Source organism: Charadrius vociferus, unplaced genomic scaffold, assembly GCF_000708025.1.
Source record: "Charadrius vociferus isolate BGI_N301 unplaced genomic scaffold, ASM70802v2 scaffold549, whole genome shotgun sequence".
NCBI lineage: Eukaryota > Metazoa > Chordata > Aves > Charadriiformes > Charadriidae > Charadrius > Charadrius vociferus.
Window position 1 is genome coordinate 2,049,384 of NW_009650103.1, and position 23,590 is coordinate 2,072,973.

The 23,590-nt window shown below is 50.9% G+C and overlaps 1 protein-coding gene across 2 annotated transcripts in view; it reads left to right on the forward strand.

Annotated features, from left to right (window-relative positions):
• OLFM1 (olfactomedin 1) overlaps positions 1-23,143 on the forward strand; it is a 35,460-nt gene extending 12,317 nt beyond the window's left edge. The window contains exons 2-6 of one of the 2 annotated variants that reach the window (XM_009892257.1): positions 1,403-1,552; positions 6,987-7,142; positions 9,616-9,835; positions 17,829-17,935; positions 21,301-23,143. In XM_009892257.1, the coding sequence (XP_009890559.1) occupies positions 1,403-1,552; positions 6,987-7,142; positions 9,616-9,835; positions 17,829-17,935; positions 21,301-21,975 (1,308 nt within the window). In that variant the 3' untranslated portion in view covers positions 21,976-23,143. Of the gene's footprint in view, positions 1-1,402; positions 1,553-6,986; positions 7,143-9,055; positions 9,421-9,615; positions 9,836-17,828; positions 17,936-21,300 lie in introns of those variants that run through there. The other variant, XM_009892258.1, reaches the window with a different exon arrangement.
• The last annotated feature ends 447 nt before the right edge of the window (positions 23,144-23,590 follow it).

Here is a 23,590-nt window from a genome sequence, read left to right on the forward strand (position 1 = left end):
TACCTTTAAACCAAAGGGTGGCAGAGTTTCCTGCTTTGGTGTCGCCGGGCGAAGCGGATTGGGACAGCAAGTGGGACTCCCCCACGATCTCCTTCGCCTCCCTGCCTTTAATCAATAGTCGTTAATGGGATGGGAAACGCATTGGAGAAGTTGCGGTATATTTTGGTTGTGCCATATGTTTCCCGTCCCCGTTTTGCTGGAGGGCTGGTACGGCTGCCCGGGTTTGCCACTTTGGAAATGGCTGAGAGATACAATCCTTCCGTCTGTCTCCCCTTAGCAGGGAAAAACGGGCACCTTTCGCCTCCGGGCTGCATGCTTGTGCCTCCGAAAAGAGCGAACGGAATACAGCTCTGGTGTTTCCAGACGAGTATTTCGTGTAGTGGTTCTGCTGATTGTGAATGAAACTGGGATTTTTTTTCTTTTTCATTGTTACTGGGGATTATGAGACCCATTTATTATTTTCTTTTTCTGGTTGTTGTAGCTAGAGAATCACATTTTCGGTCTGCCTGCTTAGCCCTCTCTGGCAGCGCGCGTCTGTCAACGCGGGTGTTTGCAAGGTTATCTGTAATAGATTGAAAGAGTAGAAGGAACATTTCCCTTCTGGTTGGCAAAACGGTGGTACTTTCAAAGAGACCGGAGGACAAATTGTGATTAAATAATGTGTTTCGCGAAGTACGGAGAGATCAAAGGCAAATTAAGATCAGAGAGGTTTGGAGAGCACGAGGGGCCGGAGGGGGGCTGGGGAAGGTGCTGTGTTTGTGGCCGGGCTTGCTCTCTGCTGTGTGTCCTGGAAACTCGGCCGGAGGCACCGGTCGTACCCTCCGTGCCGCAGCCCCTCTTGGGGAGAGAACTACGGGGAGGAGAGAAGTACAGGGAGCGAGATAAAAGTACGAGGAGCGAGAGAATTACGTGGGAGCGGGAGAAGTACCGGGGAGTGAGAGAAGTACCGTGGAGCGAGAGAGCAGAGTGGGGAGCGAGCCTCAGCCAGGACACCGTATCCTCACGGGTAGCTCGGACACATCCTTCTCACGCTGTCAAGGAGAAGTCAAGTGCTTTGTAAGGAGGGCCGGGCAGCGGGTTCCCCACCCCGATGCGCTCGGTGCCTTACAGCACGCGACAGCCCTCGCCGCTGCCTGGCTGTCCTCGCGTCCGTGCATTCCCGTTCCCGTTGCCTTCTCACTTCAGCTCTTGCTCTCCTTTTCAGACCTTTCTTTTATTTGTCCCCGATCCATATTTTTGCATTACAAGTGATTTTTGCCAGCTGGGCCCTCGGAGGAGCCTCCCTCCCCCTCCAGCACAGCTCCAGTATCCGCCACCTCCATCCTGCTTCCTCCGCTCGGCCCCAGTCACCTCCCACCCTCCCCCCCCGTCTACTTAACCCCTCTTTCCCCGTGTTAATTAGGTGTTGCCAACCAACCCAGAGGAAAGCTGGCAGGTCTACAGCTCTGCCCAAGATAGCGAGGGACGTTGTATATGCACAGTGGTGGCACCTCAACAGACGATGTGCTCGCGTGATGCCAGGACAAAGCAGCTGAGACAACTATTAGAAAAGGTAACGGTTGACCCCTTTTGGGAAAGGTGGTTTGGTTTGGCATGACGTTCGGGGTAAAAAATCGAGCGAGTTGGGCCGAGCCTTGGTTTCCAGGGAAGACGGAGCCCTTGGCCAGCCCTCCCGTGCCATAGCTGTCCCCATGCGTGTAGTGGGGAATCATCAGCCGCGGTTGGGAGGATAAATCTCTTAAGTGTTTCTGAGGCATAGAGGAAGAGGGACCACGGCCTAAGGTCAGGATAAAACTGCTGAGATCAAAGTGAAAATATTGAACCACGTAGCTAAAAAAAAAAAAAAAAAAGATGTAATTTACTCATTTTTTTTCATTACGTTAACACAAGCGGTTTCAAAGGATGAGCCTCGACAAGATGAGAGAAGATAGAATTAAAAAGCCAAAGCCCATGCATTCCTAGCCAAGCTGATATTAAAAAGGTCGAGTAAAACAGTACAAGCTGTCAACATCAAATAGCACAGAAATGACAGTTAGTGGTTTTCTTTCTAATGTTGACATCCACTTGATTAGTTTTTAATAGTCTGCTGTCCGAAGAGATCAAAGAATCTCATTAGGGAAACATTCCTGATAACAAGAAATTTTCCAGATAATAGATTTCATTGAAGAAATGCTGTTTCATGTGAAATGGTGTTCTTCTCTTTAAAATATAAGTGGATTCCTGTGCTGGATATGTAATTATCCCTCATACCCTAATGCTATGTTGGCATGTGTTGTGCATGGCAAAATAATTTTTATCCTGCTGCTATCAGGAAGTTGATGTATTAGTCACTCATAATAATATTAAACCTACACTTAACTGATTTTCCTATGTGATAAGGACAATAAAGGGAGGCAGGAAACATTTAGCCCTAAAACACTTCTTTGGTATGTCAGAGGCTTCTAAAAATAATCCCACTCAAGCTTTTATTTCTCTAAGCAGTAACAGCAATCGGTCCAACAGCACATTTGCCTAAGAGGCAGCGCGCGTTGTATTAGCAGCTGACATGGGCGTCCGAGAGCCGTCGTGTTCCCAGAACTGCTCGTATGCATTAAACAAGCAGGATTTGACCCAATGCCCTCTGCTAATGGACAGGCGAGTGGGGCATGTGAGACCTGGGATAACAGCAGTTCCCGTGCGGAGGGTGTAAGTGCTCAGTGATTATTTTTTTTTTTTGCCTTATGCAGCTCTCCGGCTGCCAATGAATAAAGTGAGGGAGGAGCGGTATTTCAAGGCATGTGTTCTGGGGATATGTTACCTGCCTGCTAATCTGTCTGCATCTCACTCCTACGCTAACCTATATGAAACCCCCAAAATAAAGAATAGGCTCTTAGTGCCAGACATCTATAGGAAAATGCAACTGCAGAGAAGAGCTTCCAGCTTCCCAGGAAGGATTTCAAACCCGAAAACTCCTTCCCTCATCTGACATTTTAACTCTAGCTTTGCGGTGGGAAAACTCGCATCTCCCGATTTCTCTCTGCCCGCAGATGAAGCAGTGTAACGTGCCAAAGAGGTGATTGTGTTTGGATTTTCAAAGGAGGACACCTGACAGTCACCTATGGAAATAATAAGGCATTTCTTTTACGGGCAAGAAATAAGCTGCATTTGTGCGTGTGTGTGCGTATATGTGTGTACACAAACCAAGGACAGCATCTTCGGTGAAAATCTCTGCACAGGGGCTTCAGCAGCAGAACGTACTTTGAGGTTCAAAGCTGCCAAGACCCCATCTGCCCTCAACACGCGGGCACGGGCATATGCGTAGAAACTGCAGTTCATCCTGCTTGCGAGTGAGTCCTGGGCACCCCGTCAGCTTCAAGAGCAGACGTTGAGCGAGGTAAGGTGAGCCCGGTCTGCTCGCCACCGCACAAACTGTTCAGCCCCTGTTTTGACACCGAGGTGTCTGAGCTCATCTTTGGCTGGAGTACACGGAGTCCTTCCAGCCTTATATGTGTCAGGTGCTGAGTCCAGATCTTGGACTGAATCCAGACCAAGACATCACCTAAATCCTGTTCATAAACAGATTATGTTTTATCTTCAAACGGAATTTTTTTTTTTTTTTTGGCCCTGTTATCTGGGAGGACTTCCTCCTCTGATGGTTAAACCGTTTTTGGTTTCCTGCCAATTCTTATTCTTTGCCAGCACTGATTTCCAGATTAAACAGTTCTTTCTGTTCCTTTGATATTCACTCCGAGGTGTACATAGGGAGGACAGTGACATCTCTTCTCAACCTTCACTTTGCCTTCTACAGTCCTTATAAGATGAACTTCTTATGTCCTGGTCCATTGGCTGCGGCCATCTCTGCTAATTCTTCTGGTAGACGGTGAAAATCTCCCTCAAGATACCTCATGCTATTGCTCCACCGGTTTGTCTGGCTACCAAAAGCTAAAGATTCATCCTAGTTCAGACCCCAAAGATGATCTTAGAACAGCTCTTTCTGAGCTGGCATGAAAGGCTGATCCACAGGGAAGCTTGAGCAGGGTTTGAACCATGGCTTTGGCCAGAGAAATCTCACTGGGGTCATCAGGCCAATGTTGACTCTCCGTTACTCTGGTTGAACTCTGAAACAACTTGGTGTCAAACAAGACGATGAGAACAGCACTGGAAGTTGCATTTGTATCAATTTTCTATTTCAAATGCTAAAATTAACTCTTTTCCCCAAGACAATCGCAGGTATCTCTCCCATTAGCTTGATGGAAAATGAGGTTTCATGTTGAGAGTGCATGCTCCACCGATGGAGGCGAAAAGCATTTGAGCTGATGTTTGAGGATAGCGGTTAATGGATGAAGCTGAGGGAATTCGAGAGACAGTATCCTTCGGTCTCAGTTCATTAGAGCACTTATGTACATGCTTAAGTTTAAGCTATGAACAGTCTCATTGAAATCTAATCATGTGCCAAAGTACTTTGCTGGATCAAGGGCTTAATATGCTAATGAAGGAAAACAAGTAGATCTTCAGCTGATGAAGCACGCAGAGATCAGGAATGATGGAGAGTGATTTTTTTTACAAGTCTGGATGGAACCTTGCCTGGTTGAAAACAATATGGGCAACAAATAACGAGAGTCTGGACTGGTAAAACAGATCCCCGAAATAGCACAGCGGCTAATTTTAGGCATCTCAGTTTAGAGCGATGTGAGGAGGCTATTTTCCTCTGCAGTCAGGGGAGAGGCAGACTCCTCCAGCGGTGATTCAGAGCAGAAGCCGGAGCGAGATGCTGTGATTCATTTCCTCGTGGAGTCTGTCTCTCCCTCCCCACCGTCCACGAGGCAGCGTAAGGACCCCCCCGAAGCCTCGCTCAGCCCCTGCAGGGTCACCTATCAGCATATCATTACAAAAACGGTCTTTTCTGATTACTTCCAGCTTGGCTTTTAATTGGGGGTAGGCAGCGGTGGAAAAAAATGAGATCAATTTTGTACGATCCCTACAAGTCATTCCTATTCCAGCCCGTTGGAACAACTCTGCTCTGTCGATACAGCTTGACTCAAAGGAGGATAGACTGGATTACCAGAATAAAAGTATCTTCAGACCAGTCATGCTCATCTAAGGCTTCTCTTGTCCTTCCTCAGGGTGGTGAGAGGTCTTCAAACTCCTCCACATCCAACCCAGGTAAATTAGCACCCAGCCGCATCCGCTGAGAGCTCACGTACCCCGGGGGAGGCACGGCTAAGCGGGAGCCACGTGGGCTCAGGTTTGCTCTTTTCCTCCTCAAACCACGAGGGTCTTGTTCTGCTCTTCCTTGCTCCCCGCACCTCCCCGAGCAGGTCCTCGGGGGTTGGCAGGATGGGTGCTGGTTCATCTCTGAGCGATGTGTTGGGACTCAGAGCCTGAAAATAGCTTCACCTTTGCTGAGGAAGACCATTAGACCCCCGGAGCAGTCGTACCGGTTGTACAAAATGTTTCCTTGCTGTTGGCCTTTGAAATGTAGGTTGTCCATACATTTTTAATAGTTCCCTGTAATAGTTTTCTTGTCATCATGCATGAGCAACGGGCATTTTGATCCCTTCAGAGATGCAGACACCAAAGTTGGCATTTGACCTATGCTGCTTTCAGCGAGTAGTCCCCGAGACCCGGCTGCGGGCGGGTGTCCCGCCGTCCCCTCGCTCTGTCACTCGAGGTAAGTCGCAGCAGCCCAGCGTGATTTGCTGGAGGCGATATTGCACTTGCGCCCTTCTTTCTCCGTCTCAGCCTTGGCTTTGGTGGGGACGGAGACGGGAGCAGACGTGGCAGCGCGGGCTCCGGGAAGTGTCTGGGAGCAGATCCGCAGAGCCGGTGCTGGCTCGCATTTGGGTTTTGCTCAGACGCCCACAGAGGAAGAGACTTGAACCAGGATGCCTTTAGTTAGGGCCCTTGACGCAGCAGCGCGCGCGCGGATGCCTGATTCATGTTCAACGCAGGCGTCATCCCTACCCGTGGCCACAGCCGTATTGCTGCGGGTAAGGTGGCCGTGGCGGGAGCACCAGTCGTGGGCTGAGCCCTGGAATGGACAAACACAACCGTCCCTGATGCAAAGACTTTACACTGCCCCCAGTGCTCACTGCTGAGTCGGTGCTCAGGTGCCTGCCTAAGCCAGAGCTTCATTTACCTTCTCTCCCAGCCCGAAAAATGAGAGAAGGGAATATCCTAATCACTCAGATGGCAGCCAGCCTTCAAAATCGGGGCAGCCTAGCTGTCGTTTCCCTCCTCTCCTTACACCTTCAGCACAAGCAGCTCTTTTTTTTCTCACGACGAGCCCGGCCAACCTTCTTGCATCATTCCTTCGGCAGGGCCAGATGGGCGCCGCGCGGGGAGCCGCGGGGATGCGGCATCGGTCGGCTAGCAAAGATGCTGACGCGGCGCAACCGCCCGAGCGGGCGGGCAGCAGCGGGGCCAGGGCACGCACGCCTCGGCCCCCGTGGTACCTCCCGGCTTCGGGATGGCCTCGCCTGCAGCTGGGTTTGTTGTGGCAGATGCTGCATAAACAGTAGGGCTGTTTGGATAATGAAGTTTTTACTGGCTGGGAGTAAAGTTTGCACTTAGGCAATCAGTAAGTGTCGCTTGCGTACGCGAAGAAATGATAACGTGCACCTCAGCAGAAGCGTTTCTCATAGTCAGATGTGCTTCTGCTCAGCGAAGAGCCTCTCCTGGCGCGGCGGCGGGTGCCGTCCCAACCTCTCAAAGAGGCCGTCGAGAGCGATGCGTTTTAGCCTTGACTACTACCCTTATTTGCATGTGTGATTGTTAAATTATTCTCCGCAGCGCGGCAGAATAAATGTTTATGAAACCAATTTGCTCTGTTTTCGAGCACGAGGGTCATAATACTGTTGATTAACTCGTAAATAATGCATAGGCTGGTTACCCTTTAAGCTTTGCTGACTCGGTAGGAAAAGGTCAGCGCCCGGCGTGGGGGTGCGCGCGGGGCTGCCTGGCTGCGGGGGAAACACCTTCTTAATGAGTCCCTTCTCGTTTGGCAGGTGCAAAACATGTCCCAGTCGATAGAGGTGTTGGACAGGCGGACTCAGAGAGACCTACAGTACGTCGAGAAGATGGAAAACCAGATGAGGGGACTGGAATCCAAATTTAAGCAAGTGGAAGAAAGCCACAAGCAGCACCTGGCAAGGCAGTTTAAGGTATGTCCGCTATCCAAACTGCTAACGAAGCTGCGCCCGGGGATTTAGCGGGGTGCGCACGGGAGCGTGGCCCCGGTCCCCGGAGGCTCCCGTAGCCCTTGGTCCGGTCGTACCCGGCGCTGGCGGCCGCCCGGATCCAGGCGGCGGCATCGCGTCCTCAGCCCCAGTACATTTTTCCGTAGGGTAAAAGCATAAATCTCCGCGTTCCCGTACCGACGAACCGCCTGGGTGCCCCAAACAGGGCAGCGGAGGATTTCTCCCGGAGAGGGGGGGTCTGCAGGGAGACCCCGGGGCAGCTGAGCTCAGGGCCAGCCGAATTCCCTTCCACGGCCGGGCAGCCTTTCCCCGCGCCGTGCCCGGGACCCGATTTTCTTGGGAAAACCCAAGAGCTGGGACTCCCTTCCTATTTCCACAACACGTGGCGCACCACAACGGGCCGTCACCAAATCGCTGCCCTCCGCGGGCTGGTTGTAGCAACAGGGCGAGCGATCAAACAAATCAACACCCCCCCCTCCCCAAAAAGAAAACAAACCCAAAAGTATGACTATTGCAGCTGTGCTCAGGGTGGCGAACGGCACATCTCAAGGACGTGCCGGTGTCCAGTTTTGAAGCGATGGTGTTGGCAGCAGAGCTCACACCTTCTCATGGGTCGGAGCTGTTTTGTCCCGGTGTTGGACAAACGCGAAGTAGACGTCAGCCTTTTCAGTGACGCTCTCATCGCCAGCAATGGTCAAACTTTCAAGCATATGATTGAGAACAAATGCAATTGCCAAAAAGAGGCTGTCAGCAATAGCTGGAATCTTAAATTTTAGTAATGCTTTGGATTAATAGAGATAAAGAAACAAATTGAGAAGATTTCTAGTGAAACCTGGCAACGTTTCTGATCCGCCACCCAGCTGATTCCCATCCTGGCTCTCAGGCAGCTGCCCAGCTGGCTGGTGTTTAAAAGCAGACTCTATTAATTGGTAAATTCAATCCTGAAATACCAAGATTACATCATACACAGCCGGGAAGAAGGTTCTTAAAACTTTTCACCCGCTCCACCATTCCCTGTCTCTGGAAAGGGACCCTAAATTTAGCTCTGCAGTCTGGATGTAAAGACCGTCTTTCTGATTTAAGCATGAGTTGGTTTTTTTTTTGTTGTTGTTCCTCTTTCTTTTTCCTTCTTTTTTTCCCACCCACCCCCCCTCCATTCTGCTGAGTTTAATCCTCCCCATTCCCTGCCAGGGAGCTTGCACTGGGAAAGGCGAGTAAGTAAGACAGTAAATACATTGCCCACGTGCAAACGGCAGGAGGGAAAACCTCTCGGCTGAAGGAGGAGGGGATGGGAAGGAAAGAGATGAGGCTGAGGACCAATTTCTGATCCCGTTCACCCCCGAGCTGCTTCGGCAGCCAGCCAGATGTCACAGCCCCGAGCGCTGGGGACTTGGCCACCGCGCAGTAGTTTAAGCAGCACCAGGTATACTGGGTATACTAACACGCTTCATTAACGGGTAGGTGCATGCATATTTATGTCTACTCATTAGCTGCTGGAGCAAAGCACCTTCAACAAAATGCTGCATACCGTGCCTTTAAACGAGGCCTTCATTTCATTTAAAAAAAAAAAAAAGTCTTCGTTTCTGCAAAATAAATTTGATAATGACTTTGATTTTTATGTTCTTTATAGCATGCCTAAAAACAGTAAGGAGTTTTTGTCTAATTTGCTGCCAAAGCACCATTTTAAATAACAGCCACAGCATTTTGTTTCTGCTAATGCCAGCATTAAAATGTGAGTGGTTTGGAGCTTTTGTGTTGGTTTCTTTTTTTTTTTTTTTCTCTGTAGTTCCGTAAGAGTATTTGTCTATGAATGGCTATCTATATAAGGCAGGTTAGCGAGCTAGATCCTCAACAGTATTTCATTTTCTTGCTTACAGGGCTAACTTAAAAGCAAGTTTTTTCAATGCTGCAGTGACTGAAGAAGCAGTTCACTCCCATGTAACCATGAAAAGAGGGCCACAGAGCATTTTGCACCATGCATTTATTTTTTTGATTATTTTCCAAATTAGCACCATATCTCACTAAGGAACCTTGAACCACACAACCGAGATCTTCCTTTGCATGCAATTGTAGATGCATTTCATGAATAGTTTGAAACCCTTGTCAATGCATATATATATTATTTTATTTTATTTTTTGGAAAGAAAAAAAAAAAAAAAGAACTCTTTGTGTATGTGATCTGAAGCATGTAACCCTAAGATGTTGCATTCTAAAAATGACAAATAAAGGCCTTTCCCAAATATTTTGGTGTTCTGCAGCCTGTTTAATATGTTCTTTCCAATACATCATTTGGACCAAAATAATAATTAAAATAATTTAATTGATAATAATTGTGGGATATGAACATTGCACTCACGTAGGAAGCAACCAGGTCAAGGCAGAGTGTTGCAGATTTTTGCACGCATAGCACTGAACCAAGCTTATTTTAACCTTGCAGGCGATAAAAGCGAAAATGGAGGAACTTAGGCCTTTGATACCAGTGTTGGAAGAGTACAAAGCCGATGCAAAATTGGTATTGCAGTTTAAAGAGGAGGTCCAGAATCTGACGTCAGTTCTAAACGAACTCCAGGAAGAGATTGGCGCCTATGACTACGAAGAGCTTCAGAACAGAGTGTCAAATCTTGAAGAAAGGCTTCGTGCATGCATGCAAAAATTAGGTAGGCTCAGAACGACATGGTGGCACTGGCTCAACACCATCGATGTTAAAGCACGCATCCCGCCCGGAGGCAGAGATGCTGGACTGGACATCTCCCTGTGCCTGGCCTGGCTGCAAGGGACGGGCTGGCACGGCCACGGGCGATCCTGTAAATAGTTGTGCTATGAGTAACATCAGTCTTGGGAGTACTCCTGCCGAGGATTACTCGCACGACCGATGTTGCTCATGGCGTAAGTGCTTCAGGATCGGGCCCTTGACGAGGCATGTGACTTTTGGCAGCGTTTGCATAAGCGGGCGGTGGAATGCGGTGAACGCGTGGCCTGCTGCGCATCGCGCTTATGCAAAGCAAACACATGCACCCATTGCGCTTGTGCATCCCTGTCCGATCTCGTTGCTGACTGGACCTGGCGCACCGGCAAAGGTCTCCGCGCACCGCTTGAAGTAGTGTGTGCGTGTGTGTGTGTGTGTGTGTGTGCAGGCTGTGACTCGGTTTCCCTTTTTTTTTTTCCTTTCCTTTTGCATCTTGCCAGTCCCGGCTGAGAAGAGCATGATGTAGCTGGTGCGGGTTGGCGGTTCGGTCCGGACTGTGCCATGTGCAGGATATGCATCTTCCCCATCTCTCCCGTTCCCGCAGGGAGCCGGGAGCCCCTTCCATCACGGCCATCCACCCGCAAGGCTAAAACCCCCGAGAGATTCATCTGTAATCTCGTTCAGAGAGTATTAATTGACTGAAGCCTGTGGGTTTACCGTGGGGAGACACGGCTGTAGCCAAACCCGGTGTCTGACCCCAAAATGGGGGTGGAGGAGGGGGGGAGAAGGGCGCTGCCACCTGCAGCTGTGGGGAATCTCCCCAACGTTCGCTGCCCGAGCTCCGGCTTGATTTAATTTCTACTTACGTTATTGACTTTCTTGTTAAGCAATTTAGATAATCTAAACACATTAACTGCTCTGCAGTCTATTTTGGTAGCATATATGAAATTACACTCTCAGGTAACTTCATGGAAGATCAGATCTCTTCTGAGCACTTTAGACCCTTGGCAAGGTAACGCTTTGTTTCTCTCTTGTCTCTGCCGCTGGGATTGCTTTTGCTTCTTTCTAGACGCCTCCTCACTTCTGTAAGCAGCCCTGCGCTTCCACCCTCTCCTCTCCTACCTTGTACGTCCCTTACGAGCTCCCTCTCGCTCGAAATCTGGGAGAGGAAAGTGCATTTCCGTGTAAGCCTGGATGCTCAGAGGTATCTGAAGTAGGAGCGTGCAGCGAGCCACGGGCTGAGATCCCCCCGGGCAGCGGGTATAACCCCCGGCCTGGGTGAGAGGGCATTTATTTATATAGCATTTATTAACGAGCGCTGATGTGCCCAGGTTTGGTTTGGGGGCAGAACAGGCGGAGGCGAGCGGTGCTGTCCCTTCCTGCGCCGTGTCTGCGGTCCCTCTCCTCGGCCCGTGGTGGTCAGGGGGAAGGCAGCGGGGTTGGGGGACGGCGGGGAAGTGCAGACCTTCCTCATCCTCACCCATTTGAATTTCACCCTGAAAGCTTAATGGGGACACAAATGATCGAGGTTATAATGACTTGGTGCTTTCTGCGTTAGCAATACCTAATACCTGGAGTGTTATCTCGTGGGGAACATACAGACACCTCAGGAATGACAGTCCTGCAGTGGGTAAGATAAGAAGGGATGGAGAACATGCCAAGGTCACATAGCAAACCCCCCATCAGCCCCACACCACCAGCACAGGGCGGCTCTGCCCTGCGAATAGCTTTTCTCATTCCTCCCTGCCAAAGACAGAGGTGGGTGAGATGAGAGGAGGGATCTGGTCTCCTCTGAGGACAGGCTGGGAGAGTTGGGGGGGGTCAGCCTGGAGAAGAGAAGGCTCCGGGGAGACCTCAGAGCCCCTTCCAGTGCCTAAAGGGGCTCCAGAAGAGCTGGGGAGGGACTTTTTCCAAGGGCATGGAGTGATAGGACGAGGGGGAATGGCTTCAAACTGGAAGAGGGGAGATTTAGATGAGATATCAGGAAGAAATTTTTCACTCTGAGGGTGGTGAGCCCCTGGGGCAGGTTGCCCCGAGAAGCTGTGGCTGCCCCATCCCTGGAGGTGTTCAAGGCCGGGTTGGACGGGGTTTGGAGCAACCTGGGCTGGTGGGAGGTGTCTCTGCCCAGGGCAGGGGGTGGCACTGGGTGATCTTCAAGGTCCCTTCCAACCTAAACCATTCTATGATCCACTTGCTGCATCTGTAGCCTTCAGCCCATCTCTTGAAGACGAGGAGGAGCTATGGGTAATAAGGAGAGGGAACAGCGGCAGGATCAGGGATTTGAGTCTGGGCTGTAGAAGTACTTTCCCAGGGTTAGTTCTGTAAACAAAACCATCCTGGACCCCACAGCCCCTCTCCAGCCGGCCTCAGTGGAGCTGCCCAGCCCAGGCTGATCTACCAGAGCCAGGGAAGCTGGGGTGATCCTCCTGCAGACCCTGGGCAGACTTTAGGTAGTAACTCCCAAACCATTGAGGACTCCAGAAAAAGAGTTTGTTCTTAGACCATTGACCCCTTCTGCTCTGGGCCATGTCCTGGCTCATTACATCCCCCTCACGCTCAGGTCCTCCAGCTGGGACATCCACCCAAGGCAGTAGCCCAGGTAAGACTGACTGAGGCAGCTAGGATGGCACGCTCTCGCACGCAACGTTTTCTAGAAACTTTTGTTTTTTTCTTTTTTATCTTTTTGAGGCTTTATTTGGGGTTTTTGGCTGTGCCCCGTCTTTCTCCTCTTGCTCTCTCCGTGACCATGGGGTCAGGGCAGGTTGTCTGCCTTGGGGCGTTGCAGCACCCCTGGGTGCTCGGTGGAGGTGGACGCTGAGTCTCGCAAGGGTTGGCCCGAGAGGGTTTGCTGCTGGCCCAGGAGGGTGATTTATTCGGTCACTTAGCAGCAAACAGCACAGATTGAATTTCCAATGTTGTTTATCGCTCCGGAGTGTAAACCAGTGAAAATGGTAGTTAATTGAGTTAAATTCAGATAACAACCTTACAGACACTCTGCTGCCGCCCGATGAGGCCCTGTTTGCTGAGGATTGCTCTTTGCTGCAAATTATCTGCTCAGAGGGATTCACTGATGCTTCAAGTAGCACGTTTTAGCTTAGATTTGCTCCCGCGCGGGCCAGCACTGCTGCTCGCCTGCTCCAGCTCGGGATGCGGCTTAGAGCGCCCAGAGCAGCATCGGGGATCCGCTGCAATAGGCACGGGACAAGGGAAGGGGATGCGCCGGGTTCCCGTCCTCGTTCCTCGTCACCTCTCCCCATCCTCCGGGAAGCACTGATGCTCGACAGCGCAGCAGCATTTTCCTTAGACAAGGTCTTGTTTTGCATTTTGGGTTTCCTAAGCATTACTGATGGATCAATAGTGAAAACACTTCCTGACCCTGGCGTGTGTGTGAAGGGAGAAAAGAAATCAATAATGGCACGTTCAATCTGTTATTCTGTTTACACTCTTAAAGATCACTATTTATACAGGGATTTTAACGTTTCCATTAATGTTCCTAAGAGGAGCCTTGGAGGAGCGGGGAGGTTGTCGCTGCTTGAGTCGAGGGGGGAATTTAACTCGGTTGTGCTCCGCAGGCTCGTGTTTGCCTGACAGAACGAGCTTTCCCTGACTCTTGCAAAAAATCCCAGCCCGCAATCCTCGCGCAGAGATGGGGACAGAGCCCTGCTGGCCCGTCCCAGACGTTTTTGGGATGGAAGGGTGTCTCCTGGCCGGGCGGCAGAGGCGAGGGTAGGACACAACCCAACCGCTGCAGCCCCATCCCCGCTGCGGAGGGCTGGGACTGGGGTGAGCTCTGGGCTTTATGGGGAGCCCCAGCAGGGCTGGTGCTGGGCTGTAGCAGCAGCAGCCCCAGCAGAACCACTGAGTCCAGAAGGAGACGGTACTGGTGTCAACCAGTTGGTTGGTTGCGTTGGTGGATAAATTGCTGCCGAGCTGCTAAACATCGCTTGTGGGCTGGATCTTAGGAGAAATATGGAGCGGGGGTGTTAGTATCCTGGGAGGATGGTAGCAGTCGTTTTAACTGGCTGGAGGAAAGCCTGTCTTCTCCTGCTGGAAAATTCCTGGGGCGGTCGGAGGAAGGGGCTGCCTGTGTGGAAGTGGTGTGTCGTTGCTGATCTGCTGAGCTCTGGAGGCGGTTGGCCGGGGCAGCCTGGAGGGTCGCTCGGGAAGAGGCTGATTTGTGCTGTTTTCCAGGAACAGGGACACACCAGCGCCCACGGACCACAGGTCCAGGAGCCCGCTTAGTGCTGGGGAAACTGGAGTGACAGCAGACCCTCTGTGCCTGCCCCAAATGCTGCTCCTCAGAGGCTTACCCTGTGTCGTGGACTCATGGCTGAGCACTGGGTCATGTTCTCCTGTTGTACGTTTGTCCCGGAGTGACTGGAAGTGCCCGTAGCATCCCGTGCTCCTGCCATCCCAAGGGCAGGGCAGCTTTGCTGCCAAAGACTCAGCACCCATGGGTGCTGGGCTGCTCAGGGCAGGAGGGCTTTGCTGGGCTGTCAAGCAGCGGCTTTGGGGCAATCACAGCCAGGGCTTAACAACTCCCCTGCGCGAGTCGGTAGAGTCTGACCAAGGAAGGACTTGGACGTTGGGTGTCTTGGGCTGCCGCCTCAGCTCTGCTCGCAACCCACCGCCCCACGCTCGGCCCCTCACCCGCAGAGGAGAGCGCTGGTGGGACTGGTGGGTGCTTCGAGGCTGTGCAGGCTGCTACTTCGTGCCAGAGCACAGGGAGTTGTGAGAATCCTGTCTTGTGAGCTACTGGTCTGATTCAAGCTGCGACGTGGCCAAGGGAAGCAGTAGAAGACAAGAGTCCCCTCTGCCCCCAGTAGCGTGATCTTCGTGCTTTTAGGGATTACTAGAAGCGGGGAGGAAAGTTGATGGTGTTCGGAGTGTGGTGTGGATCTCACGAGGATGGGCGAATCCAGCTCTGGAGCCCCCAACATAGGAAAGCCATCGACCTGTTGGGGCAGGTCCAGGGGAGGGCCACAAAGATGCTGGGAGGGCTGGAGCCCCTCTGCTGGGAGGACAGGCTGGGGGAGTTGCGGGGGTTCAGCCTGGAGAAGAGAAGGCCAAAAAGGGGAGACCTCAGAGCCCCTTCCAGTGCCTAAAGGGGCTCCAGGAGAGCTGGGGAGGGACTTTTTCCAAGGGCATGGAGTGATAGGATGAGGGGGAATGGCTTCAAACTGGAAGAAGGGAGATTTAGATTAGATATGAGGATGAAATTTTTCCCTGTGCAGGAGGTGAGCCCCTGGCGCAGGGTACCCCGAGAAGCTGTGGCTGCCCCATCCCTGGAGGTGTTCAAGGCCAGGTTGGACGGGGCTTGGAGCAACCTGGGCTGGTGGGAGGTGTCCCTGCCCAGGGCAGGGGGTGGGACTGGATGATCTTCAAGGTCCCTTCCAACCTAAACCATTCTGTGAATCTATGAATGAGGATCGCAGAGGCTGCAGTTGTCCATCCCTGGGTGGTAAGCCATGAGAGCTGCAGGGACCTAGCTAACTAGGGGCCTTAAAGGATCCATTTTAAACTTCCCCCCTCACATCTGAGTGCCTACGATAGATTTACAGCAAGAAAGAAAACACTTTGCCCTGTGTAAGAGCAACCCTTTTGCATTGCTGAAGAGCTGTTGTCAATGTGCCTCCAGCTAAATGTGTATGAGATGTAGCCTCACTACTTGCAAACAACACTAGTTCACCCTTATCAGCTGCTGCTGCTTTTTTTTTTTTACTTTTTTTTTAATCAATGAGCTTTTATACAACCTTTCTCTCCAGGGAAATGGAAGGAAGGAGATAAAATGACAGCAATGTAGGGCTGCGATAATGGAAGGCAGCACTGAGCAGATCTGTGATGAGAGGAAGGCTGGTCCTCTGCAAGGGGAATTTACAAGACGTTAAGCATTTATTATTTTAACCGGTTGCATCCCTTCGTCAATACCTTGCTCTCCTCCTGAGCTGAGAGGTTTTGAATGCATCAGACAAACTCCCGTATGTCGTGTTTCAGTGAGGCCAGGAAAGCCCTCTGCTTGTTGGTGGGATCTCTCTCTATCGGCCTGGCATCTGAAGGCTGTGGGAAGACTGATGGTCCCCTTGGCCATGTCATGCTGGTGCATATGAAAAATATCTTCATCTGTTTTATGCCCCAGGCTAAGGTGACCCCTTTACCCAGAGCTCAGAGGTAGGTGGATGTGTCCCATGACAGTAATCAGGAATACAGAGGGGCAGGTGAGAGATATTGCAGAGTGTCCATGCTGGAAACGTTCCAGGCCAGGTTGGACGGGGCTCTGAGCACCCTGATCTAGGGGAAGATGTCCCTGCTCATGGCAGGGGGGTTGGACTAGATGGACTTTAAAGGTCCCTTCCAACCCAAACCCTTCTATGATTCTACTTGGTAATTTTGAGAGAAAGGGCTTTGTCTTGAGCTGGCAGAGCTCCACACATGTTTCAGCAGCACTTCCACGGTGTCTCACCTGCCGTCCCGGCCCTGGGTACCCCTCGCTGAGCAGCGGGACCATCCGTACCGCAACGCAGCTGCAGCTCAGCCTGCAAACCCAGCGCCCGGAGCAGCCGCTCCATCCCAGCTCCCGCCACCTTCCCCTTCCCTGGCCTGCCCGAGGCTTCCACGCCAAAAAGGAGAAGTCAGGAAACACCTCCTGAACTTCAGGTTGCGGCTGTTCCCCCTGGTGCCGCTCACCTTACCTTGCCTTGCTCAGGAGATGCTGCTGCAGGACCGGCGCTGCACTGAATGTGTCCGGGTTTTAACTGAGTGCTCCGATAGCTAAAGACCATCCAACACCGCATCCGCATCTTCGTCTCTTCACCTGCCGTTCCTTAGGGCACGTATGCTAAAATGCTGGTGCTGCAGGAGACCCGAACGGCAGCTTTGCAGAAACTTGGGGGTGTCGTAGGAAATAGGAGCTCAGCGTGTGGCTGCCCCTTCGACGCTGAGGCATCTATGCGCGGGCGTCCCCAGAGAGATGCTGCATTCAGTGTCGGGGAACAGAACCACGGAAGGGAAACAAGCTGTCGATGCAGTGAGTTGGGGGGAGAGTTGCCACCGCTTCACCTCGTGTTTAGGGCTCAAAACCAGAGCCAGGCACTTCGCTGGGCTTGCAAAGATGCTGACGTGCCCACTGAGTTCAATGGCATGAAATCAACAGCGTGCAGCACCTCAATATGCTTCACAGCCTGGCTCGTGGCGCTGCACGGGTGCCCAGTCCTGTTGTGGTGATGCTGAGTCTGGGCAGGATTCCCGGGGCAGGTCCCAAGGGTCCCTCGGGACACCCCACCTCCTGCCTCCCCCCCTGCTGCGGTCGGGTTCCTCGGCCGGAGCTGGCGAAGGAGGCGGCTGGTGAATTCATTAGTGTCTCCTAAGTGTGCGGACACGATAGGGAACAGAGAAGGTGGCTGGTCGAAGCCGGTAAATGGTCTTTGCAAGGAAGAGATTTATATTGCATATAATTTCGCACCTTGTCTTTTTTTTTTTTTTTTCTCCTTTGCATAACCTGTAACAAATGCATGTTTCCAGCAGGGCTGGAATAGACACGTCTGTCTTTTTATCTTGGCTGCACCCACTCTATTATAGCAGAAATGAGCAGAGCTCTTCAGCTAATTTCTCCACCTGGCTGCTCGACCCTGGCTAACTCCTCTCATTTTCTATTCTGCGACATTGGCAGCACGGCTGGTTCAGGAAAGCTTGTTTTCTTGGGGGCAGCGTGATAAGGACAATTGTTATTAAGAGGCATGAAGCAAACAAAAGCATCTGACAGTTGTTCTCGGCCTAATTACCTCTAATTAAATAAAACCAAAGCCGCCCATCAGCGGGGGAGGGCAGTGGGCAGAGCGGTGTGGGTGGTGACTGGCTCCGGTGCCCCTCATCGGGGCTTCGGGGCTGGCTGGAGGAGACCCACGGCCGGAGGAGCGGTGGCGGCAGCGGTGGTCTGATGTGCTCACCAGCCTTGCACTCTTTTTCAGCTTGTGGCAAGCTGACGGGAATAAGTGACCCGATCACAATTAAGACCTCGGGGTCCAGGTTCGGATCGTGGATGACGGACCCTCTCGCTCCCGAGGGAGAGAACAAGGTAAGACCGCGACAGCTTCGTCCCGGGGTTCCCACCTCCGCCGCCGTGGCTGAGGTCATTGAAAACTCATTACATGCAAGCGCCAAAGCCTGGGTTGTGCCCTGTGAAACCTGTGGAAGGTCCTAATTCATCTCGCGGGGCTCTGCTGGCCGCCTCTGCAGCAGGAGGGGGCTGCGGATCCCGCGGGGGGGGAGGATGAGGAGGGGGCTGAGCAGCCCCGTGCAGCGGTCCCTTCACAAGGCAGGTGAAACTCACTGCAGTGATGAGCATGCACGGTCTTAGAAGTATCATCATGAGGTCTGCGCCCCCCGTGGGAAGGAAAAATCAAATATTGGGTTTCTCATCTGGGTTTGGCAGGCAGGAGGGAGCTGGGGCTGAGCAGAGGGACCTGCGGTCCCGGTCCCTGCTGCTCTTCTGCTGCCGAAGCCTCCGATAACGTCATCTGACTGCATTTGTCCTCCATCCTCCACCTTCATTGTTGTGAGGAATTAACTGACTGCAGCCAGAGAGAGATTTGTTTTGCTTTGTTTTGGTCTTTTTTTTTTTTTTTCCATTCAGACCATTCAATTTTGATCCCAAGGAGGTAGGAGGCCAATAACTGGCTGAAAATCAATCCAGGCTTCCCATGAATGATGGAATGGAAAATATCTCAAGTGTTTGCTGAGGATTTGCAGGCAGCAAAACAAAACAAAAACCACAGAGCTTGGCTGCATGGTAATTCCCTCCTGCACGCAGCATCCTTCATCAAAGGATGAAGGCACCAGCGAGGGCTGTATCAGGGCAGCTATTTTGAGAGCCTTGCCCCGTGATCGGCTTTCTGTAGCTGAGAGAGGACGAGGGATGCTCTGGAGAAGCCACCCCTGGGGATGGATCCATTCGCCGGTGGATGTGCAGCAGTGATGCTGCGGTGACTTGAGATGTCGGACTATTTCCCTCCGGCAGCCAACTGGTTGGCACTGGTTTCCCAATACAACACCTCCGTATTTCACGGTTATTAAACAAAATTTCACCTATAGCCCCAATAAGATCCTAATTATGAAGTGAGCCGGGAAGACTTTACCCATATCAGATCTTGTTTTGCTCAAGAGAGGGGACAGACTTGTCCCCTTTGGGCTGCGTTTGCCGCATCCCTCGGCAGTAACATGATTTATACATCTGCGAAGGAAGAGTCAGGCCTGCTGCAGCTGAAGCTGTTGATCAAATGCTAAAGATTTTTCTGTGTCTTCAGAGAGTTTTGTTTCAAACCAGTATTTTTTAATATTTTCATTACCCATGCCTTTTTCTGCAGTGTATTTTTGTCGTGAGAGTAGACAAGCAGTTTTTTCTGGACTGTAGCTCAAGCTTCACGAGCGTGTATGTGTATATAATATATAAATCTACCGTGAATTTTATTAGAAACACGCAATTAAGTGAACTTCATTGGCTGCCCGGTGGAGCGGGAAAATGGGGATGGGGAGAGATGGGCAGTTTATCATACCCATCTTTTGTCGCCGAGCCCCAGGAGGTGGTGGGTGGTTCGTATGGTCATTTGTTCGTGTCATGAAATCATTGAACCCAATGGGGGGAAACCGCGAGTCCCGCAGGAGCAGCCGGCGGAGAGGCAGCGGGTGGATGCTCAGCGCCGGGGTCGGTGTGGATTGGCAGGAGAAGGTTGCTCCAAGCCAGGCGGTGCGACGAAACGTTGCTATCCATCCATCTCTGCTTCTCCAAAGCACGAAATGCCGTTGGGTCCTGCCACCTTGCAGCGCCAGCGTGATGATATGGGGTTTTGCTCTTCTGGCCTTCTCTTTGTCTCCCTAAGAACAGAGCACAAGGCATTGGCATGCCTAATTTTTTAATACCAAATAGGGAAATGGGAGCAGCAGAGAGACAATCAGTTTTCTGGGTTTGGTTTGTTTTGGGTTTTTTTGTAATTTCCCAAGCTGGTTTAGTTGAACGCAGGCTTTTCATTAAGTGAGGAATGCTCTCCAGCGCCACGTCTGACAGCAGAAGCTCTCCCAGGCTGCCCGTGCTTCTCTGCCATGGGTGCAGGGACACGCTGCGGTGACTTGAGATGTCGGGCTCTTACCCTCCGGCAGCCAACTGGTTGGCACTGGTTTCCCAATATGACACCTCTGTATTTTACGGTTATTAAACAAAATTTCACCTGTAGCCCCAATAAGATCCTAATTATGAAGTGAGCCTTTCTGCTGGTGCTTTTGCAGCCATCCTCACGCCCACAGCGGAGGTGTGAAGATCAGGGCCGTTTGCCACACGTCCATTCCCCACCTCTGCAGCGTTTCCAGGGAGGTAACGAGGGAGGGCTGAAGTTCCCTACAAAGTTTTTGCAGACCCCATTCGGCCTTTCAAATACAGCAGCCAAAAGCCATTTACGTGCACACAGCGTGTGGAAATGTTGGTCTGCTCTCCTCGGGGCCCCTGGAGACGGCCGTATTGCAGAGATGACGCCGTCAGGTTTCGCAAGGGGTTTGCAAAAGAAGTTTGCACGACAGCATTACCCAAATCTGCATCCTTTAAGGCTTCCCTCTTTCTGTTTAATTTACTTTTTCTCCTTCCTAAAGAGTTCCTACAGAAAGCAGCTATCTTATTTTTAGGCAGCGACTGCACACAGGATGTCACTCCCCGGCTGGGTATTTCTTCTTGATACTAACTGCACAGCTTTGTCATTTGCCTCGGAATTGGTTTCGTATGACAAAAGCTTTTTTTTTTTTCCAGGAGTCTAGACAGTGTCCCTAGTGAACTGGCGCTTAAATGATGATCTAAAATCTCTCCCCCATCTACCGATAGCAAGATTTTGATGTCTTTGTCTCTTGTATTTTAGCGGCCTTGGTTTCAGCCTTTGATGCAGAAGTGTATGATTTTTAAACCAATATGGACTTTGCCTGAATTTCCTTGACAATGAGCGATTGCATCCATCGCTTCTGCATGCCAAATTAATGGAGTTGTGCACAGCAGCTGGTATCATTTACTGAGTGCTACCGTGGTGGGGCTTACGGGAAGCAAAAGCAGCATCAACCTAGTATGTTGGGTTTAGCCGGAGAAAAGACGTTAATTGCCCTCTGGAAGGACGATGTCCATCACGCAGCACTCCCAGGGAACTCCTTAAGCTCCCAGGTTCCCGGGGAAATACCTGATTACCCCCCAGGAAAGCTTTGCTATTCAAGTTGATTTCTTGGCTGATTTGGGGTTCCAAAAATCGGGTTTATTTCTGGGCATAGGTGGTGGGCATTGGGCACATCGTTTTGCGGCAGGTTGGATTCCTTGCTCTGGATTTCGCTCCCAGCTCAGTTTCTAGGGGGATGCGCAAAGGGCTCAGCCGCGTCTCTGCTGTTTTCTAACCCCACGTGTTTCTGTTGCTCGCCCAGGTCTGGTACATGGACAGCTACCACAACAACCGCTTCGTCCGTGAATATAAATCCATGGCAGATTTCATGAATACTGACAATTTTACCTCTCACCGTCTCCCTCACCCATGGTCAGGCACCGGTCAAGTGGTCTACAATGGCTCTATCTATTTCAATAAATACCAAAGCCACATAATTATCAGGTTTGACTTGAAAACAGAGACCATTCTCAAGACTCGCAGCCTGGATTATGCCGGCTACAACAACATGTACCACTATGCCTGGGGTGGCCACTCGGACATTGACCTCATGGTGGACGAGAATGGGCTGTGGGCCGTCTACGCCACCAACCAGAACGCGGGCAACATCGTCATCAGCAAGTTGGACCCCAACACCCTGCAGAGCCTCCAGACCTGGAACACCAGCTACCCGAAACGCAGCGCCGGGGAGGCCTTCATCATCTGCGGCACGCTCTACGTCACCAACGGCTACTCGGGAGGCACCAAGGTGCACTACGCCTACCAGACCAATGCCTCCACCTACGAGTACATCGACATCCCCTTCCAAAACAAGTACTCGCACATTTCCATGTTGGACTACAACCCCAAGGATCGGGCCCTCTATGCCTGGAACAACGGGCACCAAATACTTTACAATGTCACCCTCTTCCACGTCATCAGGTCTGACGAGTTGTAGTCCATCCTTGTTTAGAAACTGATTTAGAGAAAAAAAAAAAAGGGGGGGGGGAAAAAGGGAGAAAGGAATTAAAAAACACCCTAATATCGAGGAAACACACTTTAAACAAGTAAATATATAAACAGCGGGGGGGGGGAAAGGGAGAAAGGAATTAAAAAACACCCTAATATCGAGGAAACACACTTTAAACAAGTAAATATATAAACAGCTGCCAAAATTAAGACCAACGTCATGGAGGATTATTCAGCATCAACCTGACAGATCAGCATTACCTCTACATTTCTAGAAGTCTGGCCCTGTGTTATAGACTCACGAATAACCATGTACTTGCAGCTGGAACTGCACTTAAAGAACCACTTCAGTTTGGGGTTTTGTTTTGTTTCTGTTCCGATAGCAAACCTATAGTACGTACTAAAGAAGTAAGGCAATGACTGTTGAAAGTTTATCCTTGGGAGACTCGCTCTCTTCTGTGTGTGGGTTGCATGGACATTTTCCCGACATCACGGTCAGCTGTGATGGATGTGTGATTTGTATTTCTAAGCAGAACAAGCTGACCCGTGAGGAGCTCTCGCTGTCTGAACAAGACCTATCACAGGTTAGTTTTCTTCGCCTTCCATTGCAGCTACTGTCTCTCAACTGTGTTCTTGTCACTTAGATTAACTGTGCTGAGACCCGAAGTAGCTCATGGATCTGTGTCTTAGTAACTATTAAACACGATGGTTTAAGTATGTATTATGAACAAGTTGTTGTACCCATATTGTTTGAACTTATGTATTCAGCAAATATATTGTATAATGTATGTCTGTTATTTACCAGAGGTGGCAAAACTTTGTATGTCCAGTTTATGCAATGAATGTTGTAAATGCAATGATGTAGTTTGGATTAATAAATGATGGTTTTGTTTCTAAAAAGAAAAAAAAAGATCAGTGTTCACCCTTATACACAGATAACCAATTTCATGTTGATAATTACAAGAATATTCTCTTACTGTTATACTATCTACATAGCATTACGGTGGTTGGAAATTGCTTCCGTGGAAATTCTGTGGCATCAGATTCCCATGGGAAGCCCTGTTTATGGAAGTGTGAAGGTAATTAATTTTTTTTAAGAGGAAAACTTTGTACTATCCACAGTTATCTAAGGAACAATAAAAATATTAGGAGACTTCCCTGCTTTGTTTATTGTCTTCTCTGTACTAGCGACCAAGGAAGGGACTCTTTTATCAGGGAGTGGAGCGATAGGATGAGGGGTAACGGTTTTAAACTGAAAGAGGGGAGATTTTGGAGAATGATAGGGGTCGGAAGGGCCCTCTGGAGCTCCCCCATCCCACCCCCCGCCAGAGCAGGGGCACCTCCAGCAGTGGCACAGGACGGCGTCCAGGCGGGTTTGGGATGGCTCCAGAGGGGGAGAGTCCCCCACCTCTCTGGGCAGCCTGTGCCACTGCTCTGCCACCCTCACAGGAAAGAAGTTTTTCCTCGTGTTGAGAAGGAATTTTCCCACTGGCCTCCTTCGCCACAAGAGCACATTACTGGCTCATGGGCAACTTGTCCACCAGGACTTTCAGGTCCCTCTCTTCACAGCTGCTTTCCAGCAGGTCAGCCGGTAGTTGTTGCAG